Genomic DNA, 23,931 nt, shown 5'->3' with positions numbered 1-23,931 from the left:
GAATTGGTATAGAAACCAGAGAGCAACACAAAACTCTTGCCTTTAATTGTGGTGATTCTCCATCCCAGGGAGTGTGTCAGAGCTCTAGTGCTCCCTTTCAGTGCAAGTAGTAGTGGGGAGTGCTTGGACTTAAACCAAAAAGAAGCTTGTTAACTTTGAGGCAGGCAATCTTTTGGTCTGACCATTCTTCTGACTGTCACGGTAAGTTGTCTTCTTGCTTTAAATAACCAAGAGAGAAAAGTAGCTAATGAGATGGGTAATTAGACCCGTGGAATTTTAGAAACCAGAATGTTGCAATTAAATATCCATTTAACTAGACTTCTTGTCCTTGTGGCCTGAGATGAAGGGATAAGGTGGAATTAGATTCTCCTCAGTACAGTTCTTATCTGTCTTTAACCAAAATTTATTTTGAAGCATTTGGCCAAGTATGAAGCACTTTCTATTCCTAATTATAAGGATACTCTTAAAGTTTTGTGATCTTTTCATAAGTGAGGTAGAGGGTAGAGGGTAGAGAGTGGGGGGGGGAGGTAGTGTGTTGTCAATAAGAAGTAAAATTTCAAATGTGAGAACCTTTAAAAGATTTTCAGCAAAATCCCATTCATTTACAATCAATGAAACTTAAGCAAGAGCTCAAAAACAATATTTTAAATGGCTGTATCCTGGGTCCTGAGAGGATTTGGAGGTGTTTTATTTTGATTTAATTTTTCTCCAATTACATGCAGAAAAGGTTCCAACTTTTTAAAAAGAATTTTGAGTCTTGAATTCTCTCCTTTCCCTTACCCCCTGAGATAGTAAGCAGTCTACTATAGGTTATACATGTGTAATCCAGTATATAAACTATTTTTCCACATTAATTTATTCGTGGAAGGAAATAAAAAAAATTAGGAAAGTGAAAAAACATTTGCTTTGATCCAGATTCAGACTTTTATGAGTTCTTTCTCTGGAAGCAGATGGCATTTTTATTATGAGTCCTTTGTTTTGGATTATTGTATTGCTGAGAATAGCTGAATTGTTCACAGCTGCTCATTGTATAGTATTCCTATCACTGTGTACAATGTTCTGGTTCTGCTTATTTTACTCTGCTTCAGATCATGTAAGTCTTCCCAGTTTTTCTGAGCTTCTCTTGCTTGTCATTTCTTATAGCACCAGGGCATAACTTACTTAGCCATTCCCCTAATTGCTCCGTATGTCCTGATTTTCACTTTGGATTTTAAATTTGGGCATTATAGACATTTTGTGGCTCATAGCATTTACTCCATTCAATTGGAATCAAATATTTGTTGAACCCTGAATCTATAGTTTGAACTTTGTTCCATTAGGTTGCAAATAGGGGTAGGTGAAAAAGAATAAGGTATGGGTCCCCATACTCTCATGGTCTGGCAAGTGAAACACTCACAAATAACTCTAATACAAAGTATAATAAGAAAAGCACAAAAGGTGTTGATACTTCTTTCTGGGGACGGGTCCTTATTTCTGGTTGGGGGCAGATGCTAGATAATGATCAGTGAATAGTTGTAGACTTTGAGTGAGGAAGACTTAACGTTTTAATTCTGCTTCTCCTGACTTGTCCTCTAAGCCTTAGTTTCTTCATTTGTCAAATGATTTAGCCTCTAAGTTTCCTTTCACTTCTAAATTCACCATCTTAGTGCTTTTAAGTTTTTTGAAGTGCTTTATTTACATGATCTCATTTGATCTTCTGGTGTTTAAAGCTTTTCTCAGCCTGGCCTCTTCCCTCCTTCCTAGCCTTCCTACAACCTTTCTCTACCGTAGCGCCACATATATACATAGACTCTGTGATCCAGCTACATTGGGCTCCTCAGAGTTTTTTCCAAAGTTTTTCTAAATTTGGCCATCTTCCATCTTTGTTCCTTTTTACTGTCATGGCCCATACCTTGCATGCTCTGTGTACCCTCGTTTCTGCCTTTTAGATTCAGATTGGTTAAGTGACATTCTCTAGGGTCACAATGCCCGTAAGTAGATTCACACACAGGTCTTCTTTACTTCAAATCCAGGGCTCTCTCTGTTACACCATGATGAATTTTCATGAAAGAGTTGACATATAAACTGTTCTGATGGATAGCTAGGAACCATCCTTTTCAGGAAAAGGGATTTATTTGAACAAAACTAGAAAAGTAGGGAAACATAGGTCACTTTCCAAGTATTAAGAAATGTGACTTGAAAATCAGATTAGTGGCCAACTAAGATAGAGCTTGGACACTAGAGTCTAAGACGGTTGGACCTATTTGGTTAGATATGAAGGAGTCATTAAATTTTTTTTTGTATGTTGAGAACATGATTAGGAATTGGTCTAGTGGAGAGAACTGGATTTAGAATTAGGAGATCTGAGTTTGAATCTTAGCCACTTAATACTAACTCTGGGACTATGGGCAGGTCATAAAGTGGCTTTTTCTGAAAAAGTGATTTAGGAGAGACAATCATGGAGATCTGAAACCTTGAAAGATGGGAGGAATACTACAGGAAGCATAACAGTAAAACTTCCAAGTTTTCCTCTTGACCTGTACTTTCACAAAAGACCGTTTTTTGAAGTGGTAAAACTTAGTCTTAATGACAACTGCTACTGGGATATTGAGAGGCAAGGGATTGTATCACCAGAGTGGAAAATCCTACCCTCTCAGAGGCTTTACCCATAGAGCTAATACTTGGAAACTGATCCTTAGCTCTCATGGGCTATGATTAATAGGATTTGAGCCCTCTGCATACTTGGTATGTTTTAAAATAGACAAGAATTCTTTCTATCAGCTTCACGAGAGCTCTATATAACCTTCTTCTCATTGGGCCAGCTCTAGAGTGACCTGTGTGTTTATTGGTATTCAAGTAGAGTTTAACTTGGGTCTTTGCAATACACATTAAATTATGGATTCCATCCCTGTGCATAGAACATGGCAAAATGGTTCCCAGGCACTGGCAGACATGAGACAACTTATGTCTGATCCATTTATTTTCCAATCAGTTGCCTGTCCTTCATATAGTACTATCTCCTCCTATACATTGTTGATGTAAATATGTAATAGCAGTCATATTTATCTCAAAATGTTCACAGCTATTTCTCAGGACCTAGAAATGTAATTTTTAAGGTAACATCCAGCTGAAAAATGCCCTTTGGATAAAGCATTGGCTCTAAGATTAAAACCTGTTTTTCTTCCTAAGCTGAGGTTCCCTCATTATATGATGTGTGTGTGTGTGTGTGTGTGTGTGTGTGTGTGTGTGTGTGTGTATGTGCGTGTGCACAAAATATATATTTTTTTAAACCCTTACCTTCCGTCTTGGAGTCAATACTGTGTATTGGCTCCAAGGCAGAAGAGTGGTAAGGGCTAGGCAATGGGGGTTAAGTGACTTGCCCAGAGTCACACAGCTGGGAAGTGTTGGAGGTCAGATTTGAACCTAGGACCTCCCGTCTCTAGGGCTAACTCTCAATCCACTGAGCTACCCAGCTGTCCCTGCAAAATATTTTTGAAAGGTATATCAGCATGACCTTGGTTGGTTACAGAGCTGGCCTCAAAGTCCAGAAGATCAGAGTTCAAGTCCTGCCTGTTTCAGATAGTCAACTTCCCAGAGTCACTCAGAGAACTCTCTAAGACTTAAAAGTTTCAAACAAAGAACTATTGGTAGAAGTGGGGCAGCAGTGGTGCAAGGGATAGAGAGTCAGGCCAAGAAGATTCCTCTTCTTCAGTTCAAATCTGGCCTCAGACATTTACTAGCTGTGTAATCTTGGGCAAGTCACTTAACTCATGTTTACCTCCATTTACTTATCTATAAAATAAAAGAGAGAAGGAAGTGCCAAAGCTTTCTACTATCTCTGCCAAGAACATCCCAAATGGGGTCAAGAAGAGTCTGACACAACTGAAATGGCTGAACAATAACAGCATTAGAGGAAGGAGTAGGAACATCTTTGATCCCTGTGTTGACAAAATCATAGGCCCACAGTAAACAATAACAATGACAAAAAACTTTTGAATCAGAAACGGAACAGGCAAAGGAAGGGGGAAAAACCATCTTAGAGCAATAAGCCCATGTCTTCCATTCCCCTAAACTATACCTCTATTTGGGAGTATATTACTACAGTCCAACTAAAATTCAGGTCAGAATCACAATGTCTCACTCTTTTTTAAAAAGCCAGCCTAAACTGTAGCCCTGTGAATAGGAAAATAAATACTGAATATCCTTTGGTATGAGGGAGAGTGACAACGTACTGGTAATGACATGACTTACAAACTCCATGTTTTCTTCTGTTTGATATGCCAAAAAAGGAAGAGAGCATATCTTTGCACGCATCTGTAAGTAATAAATATTTTCCTTTTGTGTGTCATGCGTGCTCAAAACAACCCCACTCCAAAATCCCAGGCATTGTTTTAATATACATTTCTTCATATCCACTCTCCATGTCTCCCACTTTTGAGCCTTGCTAAATGCTGCCAGTACATTCAGTTCAAGGTAGAGGTTCTTTTCCTTCTCTCTCAAGATGCAGATTGTAGCCTCAACTAAGAATTAGTCAGGTTAGTGTCTCCCTGTTATTGTGAAAAATGAGTGCTTTAAGTTAGGCATCTGCCAGCAACCAATTTCCATGCAGGAAACATTGCTTTTAATTAGTTAATTTCATAAACTTTGTAGGTGAACGTTTTGAGTTAAAAAATTAGCATGCATTGGGAATGAGAATGGCAGATTCAGATTTGTTGCAGTCCATTTTCTTCTGAGAAGGGCTCTTGTGGTAATGAGACTTGTAATATCATTTTAGATCACAGGATTTTGTAGTATTATATTTCTGTGAGATAAAAAATTAGAGGATGTGAATATGTTGACAGGATGTGATCAGGACTGCTGGCTGTTGTTAAGAGTCCTGATTAAAAGAGAGATGGTAACAGAGGACTTTGATCCAATGTAGTTGAGCTATTGCAAAGCACTGGAATGGCACAATTAGAATGAATGTGAATTACAGAGAAATAAAGCAACCAGACAGAGATCTGGCTGGTATAGACAGGGCATTGCCTCACATGAGAATCAATATCAATAGGCAGACCTACATTGGAAAATAAGTAGTTTGTCCCTTTCTAATAAAAAAAGTCTTCTATGAAAAAAATGGTTTTGGTACTAAGAGTCACTGAATCATATAAACTCTAGAAGGCCATACAACGTTTTGTTTAAAACTCACTGATTGATTATTGGGGAATTTAATTGGCTAGGTCAGAGGCTCTTCATGTGTAAAAAGAAAACACTTCACAGTTAAGAAGACTAGCTAACAATAGAGGTTTTTAAAAAATGTGTTTGAGTTGCTGGAAATATACAAAATATAGTATAAAATGATGTTGGTTTATTAGTATGGTTGTTTTTATTGAATAACTAAAAATATTTCTTGGGAACATTAATTGATACCCTGTAAGACATTTTATGATCCAGTGAAAACAAGTTGGGTTAGTTGGAAGCTCATAGTTAGATAATTTGTGAGGGAAATTTGGTTTTGTTTTAAGGAGGGAAATGCGGATTATGAACAACTTTCTTTTCATCTTGACTCCTTCATATGAAGATAACTAAACACTCTTTAATAGCAAGGATTATTTTATTTTATTTTTTCTTTTGTACAACTATATTTTTGTAAACATTGCAGAAAGTGTTTAATAAATTTTGATTGACATGTTGGCTAAATTTATTGACTAAATAGGCAAAAATTTCATGAGTATTGCTGTTCTTGTTCAGTCCTTTCAGTTGTGTTCAGTTTGTGACTCCATTGGGGTTTTCTTGGTAAAGACATTGGAGTAGTTTACCATTTCTTTCCCCAGTTTGACAGATGAGAAAACTGAGGCAAGCAGGATTAAATGACTTGCCTACTAAGTGTCTGCAGGATTTTTAGGTGGATTTTTCTTCTGACCCCACTCTCACTTAAAATCATTGTTAAAGTCAAGGACCATTTCTTATTTAGTTTCTGTTTTATCTCTCCCACTGCCTAGTACATAAGAGACTATTAGGACCATCCTTAGAATTATGTTAAATACCAAAAGGGAGCATCATATGAACAAAGAGTCCGCAAAATACTTTTGTTCATTAAAGTGGGTTGCAATAATTTTAGAAAACAGAATTCATAAGGGATAATAGTATTATCTTTAGGGGAGCTGCTAATGGCTTGATGGGGATTTTCAGTCATATGAAGGATTGAAGGCTTGGTTTTGGGATTGTGTAAGCATTCATAGTTGTCCAAAGAGAACAGTCATTTTTCAGTTTCTTGGAAGTCTTTTGAAGTCACGTATCTGCACATTTATGTCTTATGGACCCCTAGCTTCACTTCATTAGCAGTCTTTCACATGTGTATACACTTCAATTCTAACTTTCCATTTCTTAAGGAGATAGAGGAGAGGGAGCTGTCATAATGTCATAGGTTTCCTTCACTTACTTGGCCAGCTTTTTAGATGACAAATTTGGACAAATAATTAGAAGGAAAAACCAGCCCTTTTACTACTTTCCAAAACTGGCTTGCAAATAACTCAGTTCTTTCCCAAGATGGGAAAAATCTTGTTTGCATTTATACCATTCAGACAACAAGTATTTATGGAATGAAGCCCTAGTACTAGACATTATAAGGAAGCCAGAAGTATAAACTGAGCTTCATACTCTCAGAATTTACAGTCTATAATCAGAGAGACAGCCATACTTTTATAAAAATAGTAAAAGGCAAGAGGTATATGGGGTATTCAGGGAGGACTAGCACTTCTGGTGTAAAGGCTTGCTGAGCCTTTTTCTGGGCTGCTCATCTACCTTGGGTGTCTACCTTTCACTCAGCGGTAACCCGCTGGTGACTATGGGAGTGTCTACCCCAGGCATGTAGAGACTTCCCCCTGAGGAATGGGCAGATGAGAACAATTTTTCCAGTGGCCATGAAGGTGGATGAAGTAGGCTTTGTTGCAGCGTTTAGAGATTGGTTAGATTTAGAAGACACCAAGGTCAATCCAGTGCATCCTGAGCCATTGCCATCATCCTGACTTTTGTCTTGTCACTGGACTTCGATGTCTCTAAATGAGAGTGAGAGTGACAATTTATTGCAACAATGCCTCACTTAAATCTAGTTCATTTGCCCCCATGATGTCATTGGTTCTCTTCAAAATGAAGAATAAACAACAAAAGTAAATATACCTGTTAAGTGAATGTACAGACAATAACTGACTTACCCCTAGTATCAAAAATTAACTCATTGGACCTTTCTGCAAGAGACTTTTCTTGTCCTCCCATGTGGTAATATCTGCCCCTTTCAGCTTACCTTTTTATACCTATGTGTGTTGTCTCTGATTAGAAGGCACACTCCTCAAGGACAGAACCTACCATTTGCTTTCTTTGTATCCCCAGGGCTTAGCATAGTGCCTGGTGTATATTTGCACAGTGGATAGACTTCCACACCTGGAGTAAGGAACACCTTAGTTTAAATCTGCCCCAGACACTGGACAAGTCACTTAATCCTTTTTGCCTCAGTTTCCTCATTTGCAAAATGAGGTAGAGAAGGAAATGGCAAACCAACCCAGTATCTTTGCCAAGAAAACCCTGAAAGGAGTTCCAAAGAAGTGGACATGCTAAAAACCAACTAAATAACAACAAAGATGAGAACTTATCTGGTGTGTTATAAAGAGGAATTCTTCTTTAGGTATAAGTTGGACAAGATGCCCTCTAGTATCCTTTCTGACACTGAAATTTTGTGATACTTTGATTCCATTAGTAAATTTTCTAATGTCTTTAGTTGTTTGTGATTGGGGATTATTTGTGAAAAAGTCCTTTTCCCCCATCCTGTGTAGTTAATCACCCATTTAACTTGGTTTTCCCACAGCTTGATTTTTGTTTCTTTTTAAGGCATTTGGTTTATGTTCCTAATTTACTTGACTGATTATATATACTTTAAGTAATCTATGCTCTTTACTTTCTCTTTATATCAAATGTTGAAATACCTTATCAGGCAAATGTCTTAGTTTTTTGTGTCTAGGCTAGGAATATTATAGGAAAGTTGAAGGACATCCTAAATTATAGAGATATTTTCCAGAGTATTATTTCAAAAGATTTTTCATGACCTATGGAGAGGACCCTTTCAATTCCATTCCTTTCTGATCTTGACCCTCTTTCACCATGTAAGTATATTGTCCCTAATTTAAGTCTGAAATCTCATTTCTGAACAAAACAATATTAGGAAGTAGGTTATATTGATGAACAAATCATATGACCTTTATGAGCCTCAACTTGTATACTAAAACAAGAATGGGATTAAATGATCTTAAGCTCTTTTCCAGTTCTGATATCCTAGAAATCTGAATTTAAGCCTAAAAAATTATATAATACAATTATATAGACAAATTGAAAATAAGTAGAATTTTTGATTTTTATTCTATATAAAATCAAAATTATAAGTGTTACCCTTTGAACCAAGAAACATTTATCATGTTAATATCTTTTAAAACATATTTATTAGGCACTATGCTAACTAAAATACCAAAAAGAAAATGTGGTATAATTGAACAGCATGGTATTAATGGAAGGAGCACTGCCTCTGGACTTGGAGGACTTGGGATCTAATTCTCCTAATTCTTACCACCTGTGTCACTTTTATAAGTCACTTTCCCTCCCTAGGACTCAGCTTCCTCATCTGTAAAATGAGAGATTATAGATTTAGAGTAAGAAAGGACTTTGGAGCCATCTAGGCTAACTATTTTTAAACATAAAGAAACTGTGGCCCATGACTTGCCTTAGGTCATGTTACATTGCATAATATATCATATATATATATATATATTTTTTTTAATGGTGATGAAAAGAGGAAGGAATAGAACTCTGATTTACAGAATCAATATTTCTTTCTCCTCCCTACCACACCCTCTCCAATGCCATGAATGCCATCCGTCCTTCTCTCCCACTATTGACCTCTTTGGCTTCTATTAAGTCTTACTTTCTATAGGAAATCTTCCCCCAATTCCTTTTAATTCCAGTGCTTTCCCTTTGTTAATTATCTGCTATTTATCTTGTAAAATATAGCTTGTTTCATATACATTTGTTTGTAGATTGTCTCTCAATTAGATTGTGAACTCTTTGAGTGCAGTGAGACTGTCTTTTGCCTCATTTTGTATCCCCAGTGCTTAGCATAGTGCCCGGCACCTAACAGGCATTTAGTAAATGCTTATTGATTGATTCTCCCCCCACCCCCCACACCACATATTACAATCTATAAATTGCCATTTTTCAAACTTTTTGGTCTCAGGACTTTTTTACACTCTAAAAAATTATTGAGAACCCCTTCCCCTCAAGTTTTGGTGTATATGAGTTATAGCCATTGAGATTTATATACAAAAAATTAAAATGACAGGATTATTCTGAAAATTATTATTAATTTGACCTCTTAGATAACCTAAAAAGATTTCAGGGATCCCCAGAAATTCTTGAACCATACTTTGAGAATTATCAGACTAGATAATCTCCTAAGTCCCTTCCGATCAATAATATCCATAGACTGCCAAAAAAAAAATAACATAGAAATCCTTTATCACAAGGACTGTATATTTCATCTGGGTCACACACACACACACACACACACACACACACACACACACACACACACACACACACACACACACCACAGAGTGAATTTGAGGCTGTTTTATCATTGAGGCCCTAGCACTTGAAGGATTCAGAAATGGTGTTTTGCAGAAGAAGGTTGTGCATGAGCTTTGTCTTCAAGGAAACTTTGGATTCCAAAAGGCTGAGGTAGAGACATTGAGTGTATTGGGGAATAGCCAAAGCAGAGGATCTGAGATAAGGGATAGAATGCCATTTGTAAGAAACAATGAGTCATCAAATATAGTTCCATAGAACTGCATGGCATGAAGAAATGTGTAAGAATTTTGGAAAGGTAGAAAAAATTCAGTTTTAAAAGAGATTTAAATGCCAAACAGACAATTGGAGTTTTTTGAGTCCTGAAGGATGGAAGATAGAGATGAGAGTCAGACCTGCACTTTAGAATAAACCCTAGAAAACCCTTTGGAAGCCATCTGGAGACAAGGATAGAGTACGGAGAGATTTGAGGCATGAAGACTAATTAGGAGTCAGTCATAGTGATGGTCTAGGTGAGATGGGATGAGGCCATCCATTAAAATGCAACTCTACTGTATTTTATTTCTAATGACTAGGTGACCTGTGGTAGATGCTAAGGAGATTAAACTGTGAAGATTTGGCAGTGGATGTAGATATGTGAGGGTGAAGAGACCGAGGAGTTGAGAATGACAACAAGATTGCAAACCTTTTTGACTAGAAGGATGATGGTGTCCTCAGAAGAAATTGCGACATTCAGAATAGAGGCAGGCTTGAGAGGAAAGATACTGAGTTCCATTTGGAACGTGTTGAGGTAGAGAACCCTACTGGGCGTCTAGTTCAAAATGACCAATAAGCAGTTGGCACGGTGAAACTGGAGCTCAGGAAAGAGATTAGATCTCGATATAGAGATCATTAAATCATTTGCAGGGAGATGATAACGGAGAGCATGGAAGCTAATATTGAAAGATATTTGGTAGTCATAAATAGGGTTTTAACATTTTATCAATGATAATGTGCTCAAGAAGTTGTGTAAAAGATATCCTCCAAAAGATACATGACCAGAACAGGTGGCAGCTCAGTCATGTAGCTTAAAGGAAGGAACAGCAGATGTATAGCCCATCTGCTGTATTAATACCCATGTAACATCATTTTTTTAAACCCAGGATAAAGCTCCCAAATCCTCATGAAAGATTTGTAGAAGAGCATGGACAAAGTATTGGACAGGAGAAGGCTTATGATCTGTACCTTTGAGGGCAATGCCATACAACTGGAAGAGCACTCAAAAATGAAGTAGTCTAATCTCCCCTCATTTCAGTGAGACCAGACTTAGTTTTTAATCTAAAGAGAAACTCACATAGATAACTCAGTTATTTCATACAGTCAAATATAAAAGCTTTTCTATGTTAGTAAAATTAGGGTTCTACCTGTGAATCTACACATGGCTAAAAGTTGAATGAGAGATAAGTATTTTTAGCTCTCTTCCAACTAAACCAAGAATACTACTAATACTTAGTAGTAGATCGATACTAACAAAAAGTTATTAATTTTCATCCGGGTGCAGACAAAAGTCAAAAGGAAGGGGGAAAAGTCTTATTCTCTCCTAATCATCTCATAACTTCTCTGGGATTTGTTTTCTTCATCTAGAGACTGAAGGGGTTAGCTTAGCTTTCTAAGGCTCCATGGGATAGAAGAGATTCATTTGAAAAAAAGCCACATTAAGACCAGGGACATCCTTTATAAACAACTGATGGCAGGAATTTGGAGGTTACTATTATCTCATACTAGATCGGTCCATGTTAATAGCAATTTAACTTACTGAAGGAACAAGCTAAAGTTACATGCAACCAACTCATTCATACCTTTACAAATAATCATAATGATAAATTCAATGGTACAAAGAAGGCCCCTTTAAGTCAGGAGCTAGAAATATCTTTATTTGGAAACAAAAGCCTTTATCTGGGTAAGTTTCCCATAGGATGGTGCAGGCATTTAATGCTAAAGTGGTATTTTAATTTCATATCTAAATCTTGGTTTGTTGAAACTTTTTTTTTCTACTTTGATTCATGAAAAATCTGGTTTTTCTTTCTGGTTCCAATGAGTATTTAGATCAAAGAGTCTATTGCGTTTCTCTCCTTCTAGACTTTACCATTCTATTCAACTAATGTAAAGAGGATGCAGTTTAAGAATCAGAAAAGTTGCAGATTTGAGGTAATAGCCAGGTAGGAAACCTGAATTGCAATGTCTGCAGAAGCCCTGACTTAATGCATAGAAGTTAGCTGAATTATGGAAATGGAGATAACTTCAGAAAGGAAAGGAGCTTATTGGCTATCTAGTCCAACCCGAATGTGAAATGAAACATGACCAGCAAAGTAGGCATGTACTGTTTGCTAAGGAAGCCTATGGATCCCATCACAGAATAATATTTTTAAATGCATAAAAGAGCATGCAACATAAAGTGCCTGGTACATAGCAAGGCACAATAAATGCTAGTTGACTGACTAGCTAAAGTAAAATAATTAAGATTGCAAAAGAAAACCAATTAAGGTAAAATATAATTATCAAAGTATTTTTAAAGACAAATTCTCAAACTTGTGTTAAGAACTCCTGTATTAGAAATTTTTTAAAAATTCCCCTCCCACTCTAATTTTCAAGGAATCTCTATTATGTCTGCTAGAGAAAGCTTTTATCTAGGGAACCAAACCAATTTCTGAGGAAAGTGTACATCCAATCTGTGATTGTGGTTCCTAGGCTCACCTTTGGCTTAACCTAGAGTCCAAGAGTGGTGATAGCCTGGCACAATCTTGTAAGGGTCATTCACCTGATACAGCTGAATTTTAAAGTCTATAAAGTAACACAATTATCCATAAGGATTTAAAAAATTTTATATTTTTGTCCATCTGCTTATTAGTGTGTGAATGATATGCTGGTCTAGACAGCTGGGTTATCTAATGAATGGAAACTCAATTTACAAGTAAGGATTGAATATCTTAGGGCTTTACTTAGATCTTTCAGACCAGAAGTTTGGAGTGGGCAGAGGGAAATTAAAATCACTCACTGTGAAGAAAAGAAAACAGAGTTCCTAGTATTCTGAGTTTTTCCCCCCTTTTTGAAAAAGAGCGAAATTCTCCAGCATTGAAAACAAATCTATGTGTTGGAGTTCAAGTGTAAAAGAAGCTTGAGTATTCAAAAATGTATACAAAGCATGGGCTGAGGGAACTTTCCATGCCCAGATAAATCTAGTTTCTATTTGTGAATCTGATAACATGTACTTGAGTTAGAGTTGTTGTGACATGTTAGTTATACATGCTGACCTAAGCACTAGCTTATTCTACACATTTGTCAACAGGCATTTCTTGAATACCCTGCTATATACTCAAAGCCGTACTAAGTATGGTGAGGATAAATGGGTACAGAAACATTCAACACAATCCCTACCCTCAAGGAGCCTGTAGTCTGGTTGGAGAAGATGAATAAAGTTAGTAAGGTGGAATGAATACGGATTCTGAGGAAAGGGGCTTGAATCCCAACCCTGCCCCCTGTCTTTGTAATCTTGGACCAGTCACTTCACTTTCTGGGGGGGGGGGTCAGTTTCCTTATCTATAAAAAGAGGGTGTTAAGAGTTTAGTTGACCTCTCTATTCCTATTGAGCTCTCCATTTTATGATTGAAGGGAAACACAGTAAGACCTCCAATACTTAATAACTAAAATGAGAAACTATATAATTAAATGCTAGACTGGTGATGCAGACTATTAATACCATCTCTTAAGTTCTGAGTGCTGTAAATAAGTACTACCTTTGAGCTTTACAAGGGAAGGAACCTAATCTTGCCTAGATTGCTTATTTCCCATAATACTCAGCATGATTTACTGTACCCATAAATGCTTGTTGGATTAGCTTGAATGGAATTAAAATTGTGGATGCTACTGGTCCATGAGAAGTGGAGTTATCAAAGTTGTAAGAAGGATTCAATCAATATCAGTCAACCAATAAATGTTTATTAAGCATCTAGTCTGTGCCGGGCATTCTGCTAAGTGCTAGATTTAGGTGGATCTCAAAGTTTGGTAGGATTTGGAAAGGCAGAGAAAAAGGCACAATTTCAAGAGGAACTTGAATAAAGGTTTGATTATGGAAATAAATATGACACGTTTGATAAAGAGCGATTTGCTTCTTCTATACTTTCCCTCTTCAAATTACTTCGTATCTATTTTATATAGATTTTTATTTGTATGGATATTAACATCTTTCCCACGTAGATTTTAAGTTCTGTGAGGACAGGAATTACTTCACAGCTGTCTTTCTGTCCATAACACTTCCCATAATGCCTGGCCCTTAGTAGATGCTTAATGAATGCTTCTTGAGGGGCAACTGGGTGGCTCAGTGGATTGAGAGGCAAGCCTAGAGATGGGAGGTCCTAGGTTCAAATCTGGCCTCAGACACTCTGTGACTCTGGGTAAATCACCTAACTCCCATTGCCTAGCCCTCTTCTGCCTTGGAAACTCAACTTAATCTCAATTCTAAGGCAAAATGTAATGGTTTAAAATAAAAAAAAATAAATGCCTTCTTGATGGATTGCTTTTGTGGAGGAGGGAGCATGTAACAAGTAATTTTAAAAAATTAACAATTAATTAATAAGATTGTGTGTCAATGGGGCACAATATATACCTTAGGGTCTATGACCAGGTTCAGAAACTGTGGGAATTCATACTGAAGATTGTGAAAAGAGAAAAGTAAAGCATAGTTCTTGCCTGAAGACTGCCAAATTGAGATCTGACCATGATGGGAAGAAAAGTTCCTTCAGACTCTTGGCTCTGTTTTCAGTGCTTGTGAGCCCATCCCCTGGAAAACCAGAGTCCAGGATTTCACTGCTTGGAGTCTGGGCAGTATAATAGATTAAGCAAGATGGGTTCACATACCTTTCTATGAATTGGCATAGAGGAATAGTCGAGAATGGAGGATCAAGTTTAAAATGTGTTTGCCTTTCCTAGCAGGCACTGTAACTTGATAGAATAAAGTTGTATTGTTTTCAAGGGTGGGACCTGCCTGTCTGCCTAGGATAATTTCCAGCCAGAGACTTTTGGAACAGAAAATTCTGTTTCGAGAGGAAAATCTCATGAAAAACAATGTCGTGGCTTAATCATTCTTTTAAACGTTTGTTGGCTGTGAACATTCAGTTTTGTTTTTTTTTAAATAGTACTATAGTAATTGGATCATAAATTTAGAGAAGAGAGTCTTATTCGAAGTTGTCTAAGCCCACTTTATTTTACAGACAACCTCTGCTCTTATCAGACTGTAAGAATTGTTTAGGTATTGACAGTGTTTTCATTACAGGGCTGATCAAATATTAACTTATTTACAATAATTTTTAATAGACATCCACTACCCTAATTCTACAGGGCAGCAATGTGGTACAGTTGATAATGCTGGACCTGAAGTCAGAAAGATTCTTCTTCCTTAGTTTAAATCTGGCCTCAGACACAGCTATGTGACTCTGGGGAAATCACTTAACTCTGCTAGCCTCAGTTTCCTCATCTGTAAAATGAGTTGGAGAAGGAAACAGAAAACCACTCCACTCTTTGCCAAGAATACCCCAAATGGGGTCACAAAGAGTCAGACATGGCTCAAAATGACTGAATGTTCAACAAAAGCTCTATTCCCGTTTGAGTTTTCATTGACTCTGACTGGATCCAAAGTTGGGCTTTTAGATTGAGTATGCTGTGAGTCAGTAATTGTGCCTAGGCTTTCACTGCCCTTAGTATGCCCTAGACACACACACACACACACACACACACACACACACACACACACACACACACACACACGCAAAGTTGGGGACATCGCAGACAGTGTTCAAAGCATATTGGACTATATAGTAGGGAGTAGAAAGGGTTCTCGCATGTCCTTCTAACTCTGAGGTGCTACAATTCTACTTTTCTCAATAATAAACATTTGCTACCATTGCTCACCTCTTTATTTGTGTATGACACTTTGCCATGTCCATGGGGTTTTCTTGGCAAGGATACTGCATTTCTTTTTCATTTCCTTTCCCAGTGGATTAGACAAGCAGAGTTTAAGTGACTTGTCCAGAGTCACAGAGCTAATATGTATCTGAGACCATATTTGAACTCAGGTCTTCCCATCTCCAGATCCAGCCCTCTATCCACTGCACTGCGTAGGTAACCCCATAATTATAATACTTTAACATTTCTCCTCAGTGATCTCAGAAAGAATGCTGCTATAAGCTTTGCAACAGTCTTTGGTCAAGGCAAAGAAATAGGCTTCTAATTGTTTTAATCTTGAGAAAAGAGAAGCAGAAATGGGTTCCTTTGAGCACTGACTCAAAGCAAAACAAACAAAAAAACAGAAAAGAATAGGAATGGCATGCCATTTAGACGTTCTCTCTTACCCTACATCTAGCACAGTGCTTGGCACCCAGTAGGTTTTTCATAAATATGTGTTTCAACTGAATGAAATTGTAGGCACCCAAGTCTCTGGACTGTCCCCAGGGTGCTGCTTCTCTGGGCAGTTTAGATTTGTATTCAATGAATATAGGAATAGGGGCTAGAGCAGTGATTTTATTGCTAAAGGGAACTCCTGGATGAGGAGTTCTACCAGTCTGTCTACCAGTGCAAGGCAGCACCTTCCCTACAATTTCAAGTTGTGAAGAGATGTTTAGGGAGGGCACTGATGAGAGACAAAGTGACTTGCCTAGGGTCATACAGTGAGTTTGTGCCAGAGGCTAGCCTTGAAACCCCTAATCTTCTGGCTCACAGGCTCTCCAGCCTCTGCACTGCTCTACCTCTCATTGAGTGTGTAAGATGGTATTAAACCATTCCTAGAAACAGGACCCGACAAGTGGGGGTGCGCGATCAAAGGGAGGAAAATAACTAGAGAACATTGGACAATATCCTAAGTAAAACGAGCTTCTTAATTTTCACTCTTTCTTTCTTAGAGGGCAGAGCTGACTTCTGATAAAGACATGTACCTTGACAACAGCTCTATTGAAGAAGCATCAGGCGTTTATCCCATCGATGATGACGATTACGCATCTGCATCTGGCTCAGGTAAGAGTGGAAAACCACTTTTATTTCTTCACCACTTAGTGCCTCACCCCTCCCATGGGAAGATCTTGTCTTATTGTTCAACATTAACATATAATGCATTGATTCTTAAGTGCAGTGATACTACCCAGATTCCAGAATCCTTTCAGCAGCCTGTCATGTTGTTGATTCACTGTTTCACAATAGAGTGGGAGTAAATCTTAGTATGTATGTGCGTTTATATCTCTATGTTTATAATACACATAAATATACATATGCACATCCACACAGAGACTTTTTTCCAAGCTAATTTAGGAGTTAGGTAGTGGAACATCTTCAGTCAATTTTTATAACAGTAATAATTATAATTTAATAAATTGTGCCTTTAGCTCAACTTTATTTCCCTCTGTATGTTTTCACTTTGTCCTTTGGTATTTCTAAGATAATACCAGCTTCTGTTTTAAAGATTTGGGGAAATAGTTCTCATGTAATAATTCAAAGAGTTTATTTATACAGAGAGCATATTTGAATTTCAATAGGACTTTTAATAAGACATTGAGAGTAATGTCACCTAAAACCTCTATAAAGAAATTAAATGGACAGTTACTTGGCAAAACTCCATACCACAGATTAGAAATTAGAGGATAAATCAGAAACAGTTGGCCTCATTTACTCCCTCTGGGTTGTTCTAGGGGAGGAAAGGAATATGTACAGTTGAATTGAAAAACGTTTGTGATAAACACTACGTAGTCCAGTGGCTAATCATTTCACTTACTCCAGGAACAATCCCAGTGGAAACTGTGGCCAAGACAAGATTTGATCACAGAGGTAATTAATGTTCTAGTCAGGAAATAGTGTCTAATGGGTTACCATGAAAATCTTTATTGGGATTTTTATTGATTAGAATTTTCATTTGGAATCCCAGTGGCCCTGACAACTGCACTGGGTTAAGATTCATGCCTCCCATCTGATTAGCAGACTGGCCCCAAATGCAGAATGACCCAGAAAGATTCAAATTGAGCCTCTGCTTGAAGAAAGTCAAGCTATAATATAAGGTGTGTTTTAAAGGGAGAAACAGCAAGACAGAGAGAGATGGAAGTGCTTGCTGACCTAGTAAGTATGAGCTTACAATGCAATCCTGGTACAAAAATAGTCATTGCTATTCTTAGGGGAGTGATATCTATCTCACATGCAGAACAAGTGGGGTAAAACGTTGCCCATCGGAGCCCCAATGTCACTCACTAAAACCCTATTAATATTTTACACCCATAACATATGGTTTTTCCCTAGTGCCTCAAACATATTTTGTACTTAAGTTATGTTCCAGAGTATCCCAGCACACAATTAATTGGACAATTTGTCTCTGTACTACAGATCTTAGACTTCAGGGTTTAGAAGGGCTCTCTGGAGATCACATAAGTCATTTTTTGCTACCTCTGGACGTGTGTATACCCAAGTTATTCTAAAAGATAGATGCTTCTTTTCTTTAATTTTTATTTCCTTTTTCTCTGACTGGCAAGATTTAGGAAAAGGAGACTTTGTACCTCTTTTTAGTTAAAATTCCCTTTTCAAAGATGTGGATGGAATAGATGAGACATAGAATTCGCAGGATATAACCACAATAGATCTGGGCTAAAACAAAGCCATTATCTTTTAGTTCCTGGCACTACCATTGGCTTTATCAGAGCTATAGAAAAAGGTGTGCAAAAGAGCTAGAATATCCATTGTCATGGTCTTTCTTTGCTTTGAGAATGTTGTTCTTTAAAATAGCAATTATTACCTCTCAGTTTATGATAATAACTCTCAAACTTTTCTACTCAACTGTCCCTACCCTCCCAATACAGAGGTACTGGAGAACTAAAGAAAAACAAATTGTCCCCAATTTCACACAATTGGCTCTCCAAATTACTTCTCCTCCATTTTCTTCTGGTTTGCCCATTCATCTACTTGCAGTATCAAAAAATGGTAGACCTGGGAGAGGTCACAGAGTCCATTTAGTCTAATTGGTAACTAATCCCACCAAGTGCTCCCATTGCAACATGCCCAACAAGTGGTCATTTTCACTTAAAGATGTTCAGCAGAGGAACTCTATATGGGAATAAAGCAGTAATCCATAGTGGACTCTACAAACTTTGGCCAAGGGGTTTAACTTCTAATCCTGCCAAAATTTTTGAACAAACTACTACTATTCAAAGGATGATCTGTGGAGACCTAGAAAAGGAGCCAGTGATCACTGCCAATATGGCTTCATTAAGAGTAGGTCATGTCATTCTAACTTAATTTCATTTTTTGATGAGGTCACTAGATAGGTAGATCAGGCGAAATCTGTAGACATAGTTTACTTAGATTTGTTGAACCATTTGACAGAAATTTTGTATGTTTGTTTTTTTTGCGGGAGAAGTTTGTATCTCAGTTGAATAGACTTCACACAGAGATGTTTTTAATGAATTGATGTCAACTTGGAAGGGCAGTCTCTAGAAGAGTGCCTAGAGGATTTGTTCTTGGCCCTCTTGTGCTCAATATTTTTTATTAGAGCCTTGGATAAAGACATAAGTGGCATATTTATAGCTGATGTGATGCAAAGCTAGAAGCAATACTTACTATATGACAGAACCAGGATGCAAAAAAATATGTTGATGCAAGAACTATTTTCATTTTTGTCTATCTCCCCAGTACTTTGTGCATGATAGACACTTATCACATTTGTTGAATTAAATAAGATGACATTTAATAGAAGTCAGTTGAGCTCCAAGTTTGGGTTAAAAAATTAATTTCACCAGTACAAAAGGGGGGGTATAGCTAGGAAGCAGTTCATCTGGAAAAAAAAAAGATTTTATGTTTTAATTGACTTGCAAGTTCAAAATGAGTCAAACATAACACAGAAGCTAGTAAAGCTAATGAATTCAGGAAATCCTGAGAGTCCATTCTATTTTTAGATAGCTCTCATTACTGGGAACTTTTTCTTATATTGAGACTACTTCTACCCATTGTTTTCATTTCGCTATATGGGGCTAAGCAGATATTGTCTTATTCCCACAGAGAGTTTTCTCTTTACTTGGCATCTTTAAGTGAAAATAACCATTTGTTGAGCAATTTGCAAAGGGGTTGTTGGTTGCATTAGTTATAAGTTGGATCAAATGGATTCTGAGACCTCTTACATGTCTGCCATTTTGTGATGTGGAAAGTAGATAAACTAGGAGAAAATGGAGGGGGAAGTAAAGTGGTATTATTGATAACATATCATGGCCTTTTAAGATTTGTGGGTTTATGAAATGTTATCTTTAGGTAATCTTCTCCCTTAGAGAAATTCACATATTGCAGACTCCTATCATTATAGTTTTTTTTTTCACTTGGAATTCACTTTTGTTTTTTCCATTTTGATTTCTTATGTCTAAATGGACTTTCTATCTGGGATTCTTTGTTTTTTATTTTATTGGTTGCTTTTATTATTGTATCACATTGCCATTTGAAACATCCCTCTGCTTTCCCCTAAGCCACAAAGCCATCCCTTTTAACAAAAGTTAAAGAAAGAGGGGGCGGGGAGAGAAACATTTCAACAAAAACAACCCATACTTTGACTATGTATGACACTAAATGCAATATTTAACACTTTTTCCTCTCTCTCCCCCCAGCTTCATAAGGAAGGGAAGGAGGTTTATTTTCTCAAATCTACTTTTAGACCAAGCTTGGTCATTATAATTATGGCCCATTCAGTTTTCATTTTTTTTTTCTGTTTATATAGTCATCATATAAATTGTTTTCCTTGTTCTACTACTATATCAATTCTTATGTGTTTCTATGCTTCTTAGAATTCTTCATATTGTTCATTTATTATGGCATAATGATATTCCACTGTATTCACTGATTTCAGTTTGTTTAGCCATTCACCAATAAATAAGTATATATGTTATTTCCAAATCTTTGCTAGTACTAAAAGGACTGCTCTGGAAATTTTGTTGTAACTATATAAGGGTCCTTTCTGCCTGTAGCCTCCAATCAGTTGATAGCTTTTGGCCCAAGGGTCTGGGAGTTTTAGTCACATTTTTTAGCATAATTCCAAAGTACTTTCCGGGATGTTTGGACAAATTCATAGCTCCACCACCAATGTACTAATGTTCTTTTCTTTTAGAGTCTCCTCCAACATTGATCATTTACATCTTTTGTCATCTTTCCAATTTGCTAGTTGTATGTTGAAACCTCAGAGTTTTTTTCTGATTAGTGTTTCTGTTATTATTTGGAATAATCTTTTATATGGATATTGATAGTTTGTTAATTCTTTTGAGAACCATTTGGCCAATCATTTGCCCGCTTATCCATTGGGGAATATCTATTAGACATATAAATTTGTGTTATATATATACACATACTTGGTTATTAGACCATTATCAAATGTATCTGATGCAAAAAAATCCCATTGTCTGCTTATCCCAGATGCATTGATTTAATTCATTCAAAAGGTTTTCAAATTTTATGTAATCAAAGTTGCCAATTTTATTTTTTGTAATTGCCTCTATCTTTCATTGGCAAAATAATTCTCCCCATATTCATATCTTGCTTTTGTCTAATGTTTTTATGGTATGAACATTTAAATTCAGGTCACCTATCCATTTCAATATTATTATGGAATAAGGTAAAAGGCTGTGATGTGAACCTAATTTTAATCAGACTATTTTCTAATTTTCCAGTCCTTCTTGTCTTTCTCAAGCAACTTGTTTTCCAGCTTACCAAACATTAGATTTTTGAATCTGATTATTCCAAACTCTTGCTTATATCATCTGTTCTTCTATTCTACTTTTTTGCTCTTTAATCAACTAGTTTTAAAAGTAACTGATTTATGACACAATTTGTAGCCTAGAATTACTATTCCCCTCTCATTTCTCTTTTTTTAAATTTCCTTAACATTTTAGAATGTTTTTTTACTCCAAATAAATTTTGGTAATATTATTTCCAGCTCTATAAACTATTTCCTTTAGAACTTGATTGGCATAACACAGAATTGGTAAATTGATTTAGACAATATTGCTATTTTTATTATGTTGGAGTGGCTTAATTTAAGCATTGATATTTCTTTGGGCCTATTTCAATGCAGATTTTTGGAAAAGGATTGTGGTCCATTATCTGATGGATGATATAAATATTCTTAGCCCTTAACCTATTAATTTTTTTATCTTCAGTTCTCATTCAAATGAAAGTAATTTTTTAAAGATTAAGTCATTCATTTTGTGAATAAGTCAAGTATATCGTACATAAATAGCTGATGGATTAACTGGCTAGTCTGGGAGAAAGGTGTACTTGAAGTTACCATGCTAAACATAATAGGTAGATAGTTTGGAACACAAATGCAATTGTGTTCTCACTGGGGTCAGCTTTCTCATTAATGTATGTTACAATACCTCTGGGCTTTCTTGTGACAATCGCATCCAGGTTTTCCCATAAATCTTGCACAGACAATCTCTTCAAGGTTTTAAAGGCCTTCCTTTGATTCTTCTAATATCTCATGGCCATCACTGTAACTCTGGGACTGGCCACATGGTATCCCTTAGTTGCAGTTTCAATGCACTCATAGTTTTCATGATATTTCTTGGGTCACTTTTTCCAGTTTCTCTTTGTGTCCCTTCTCAAATATTAATAATATACTAAATCTACTTGTCCCACTCATCTATTTTTCCATTGCCCTTCAATTACCTACAAGTCTTTTTGATGTTCTGCAAGTCTTTGTAGATGACCCTAAGAAGAATTTATATGTTCAGAAGTTAAATGGGCAAAGGAAATGTGAAACTATGAGCTACATTGTAGGAAATACCTTTTATTGTAAGCTATAATTTTCTAGTAACTGTCATATTTTAAAAGACTAAGGTGGAAGAGTAAGCTGGAAAAATGTGACATCTTTATAAATTAAATGGTAATTTTGAGTTTATGTGTAATTTACCTGAGTCCTAGAAGAATCATCTAACCATATAAGATGATGTTGAAACGGGGAGAGAGGAAGGAATAAAATCCAATTTATGACAAGAGACTTTAGTGAAACAAAAGCAACAATAATATTCCTACCATTGATCAAGGCATTTAATCAATGAGTATTTATTTAGCAACTAGCATGTTTATAGAATATTGGGGGCTTAGAAAGTTTCTCTAATCTAATTGAAGGTATAACATGGTTATATAAAAACATCAGTAGCCACAAATGGAAGAATATGTGAAGTGCCAGGTAATTGATACAGAAATGAATATTATAGGATTTCTGAGGGTGGTAGGGATTATTGTGGATTTGACTAAATCATAAGAGATTTCATGGAGAAGATGAGCCATGAAGAGTGTATGATTCAGATTAACCAATGGGAAATGAAAGAACATTCTAGGAAGAATGAATAGTATGGAGAGAGATGTAGTCACTCCTTAAGCATTAATTAAGTGCTTACTATATTCTAGACATTGTACTTAATGTTGGGAATTGTATAAATGAAGATTTTGAGCCTTTGGACTTCATTCCCCAGAAGTCCCTTAGAATTTTCCAAAATTCCTTTTTTCCTGCATCCCTGCATTTTGCAGGATTGTATTTAAGTGGCTGTAACTCCTCCCTCTTCCTCTCTTGGACCTGGGACCAGGCTGAAGTCAGGCAGTTCTTTTGTTTTAGTTATTATTAATAAAACTTTATAAAATATAATATTTAGTTATTGATTATTAGTTTTAAAACCCACAGAATATAAATACTAGCAAAAAGAAACACATACCCTTACCCTTAAGAAGCTTATGTTCTAATGGGGGAAGTCATATAAAATAAAGGAAAAGAGTTGGAAAGAGGAAGGGACCTAACATAAATGCAGAAGTTTGCATTGCAGCCTAATGAGAAATGAAGAGATGGCTGTTCCAGGCATCTTCCTAAGTGGAGATTCATCAGAGAGAGGCTTTAGGGGGTAGAAAGTATTTCAAAATCATGAAATTTAGGTTTGAAATGATTTTCAAAGGATAAAAATGTTTCTGTGAGATGCGATAGAGATGCAGAGCCAGGAAGTTGCAAGGTAGCTTAAAATGACCTCTCTCCAATCTTATCCCTCTACTTTTTTTTTTTAATCCTTACCTTCTGTTTTAAAACTATTACTGTGTATTGGCTCCAACACTGCTCTTCTGCCTTGAAACCAATACAGAGTACTGATTCTAAGATGGAAGGTAAGGGCTTAAAAAGAAGTATTCTGAAGAAGCTGGTTGACTTTCATATACAACTAGCAAATCATTAACTTTTAAAAAGAATATGGAGGCTGAAACTCATAAACTTCAAGAATTATATGAGTCAAAAGAGAGCACTGAAGTGGAAGGATTGTGCTCTCTAGG

The 23,931-nt window shown here is 36.6% G+C and overlaps 1 protein-coding gene across 1 annotated transcript in view; it reads left to right on the top strand.

Annotated features, from left to right (window-relative positions):
* Positions 1 to 23,931, top strand: part of SDC2 (syndecan 2) — a 134,252-nt gene that overhangs the window by 97,692 nt on the left and 12,629 nt on the right. The window contains exon 2 of the mRNA XM_007488141.3: positions 16,515 to 16,626. Coding sequence (XP_007488203.1) covers positions 16,515 to 16,626 — 112 coding nt within the window. The remainder of the gene's footprint in view (positions 1 to 16,514; positions 16,627 to 23,931) is intronic.

Source organism: Monodelphis domestica, chromosome 3 (assembly GCF_027887165.1).
Source record: "Monodelphis domestica isolate mMonDom1 chromosome 3, mMonDom1.pri, whole genome shotgun sequence".
Lineage (NCBI taxonomy): Eukaryota > Metazoa > Chordata > Mammalia > Didelphimorphia > Didelphidae > Monodelphis > Monodelphis domestica.
This window is presented reverse-complemented; position numbering and strand designations above follow the sequence as displayed.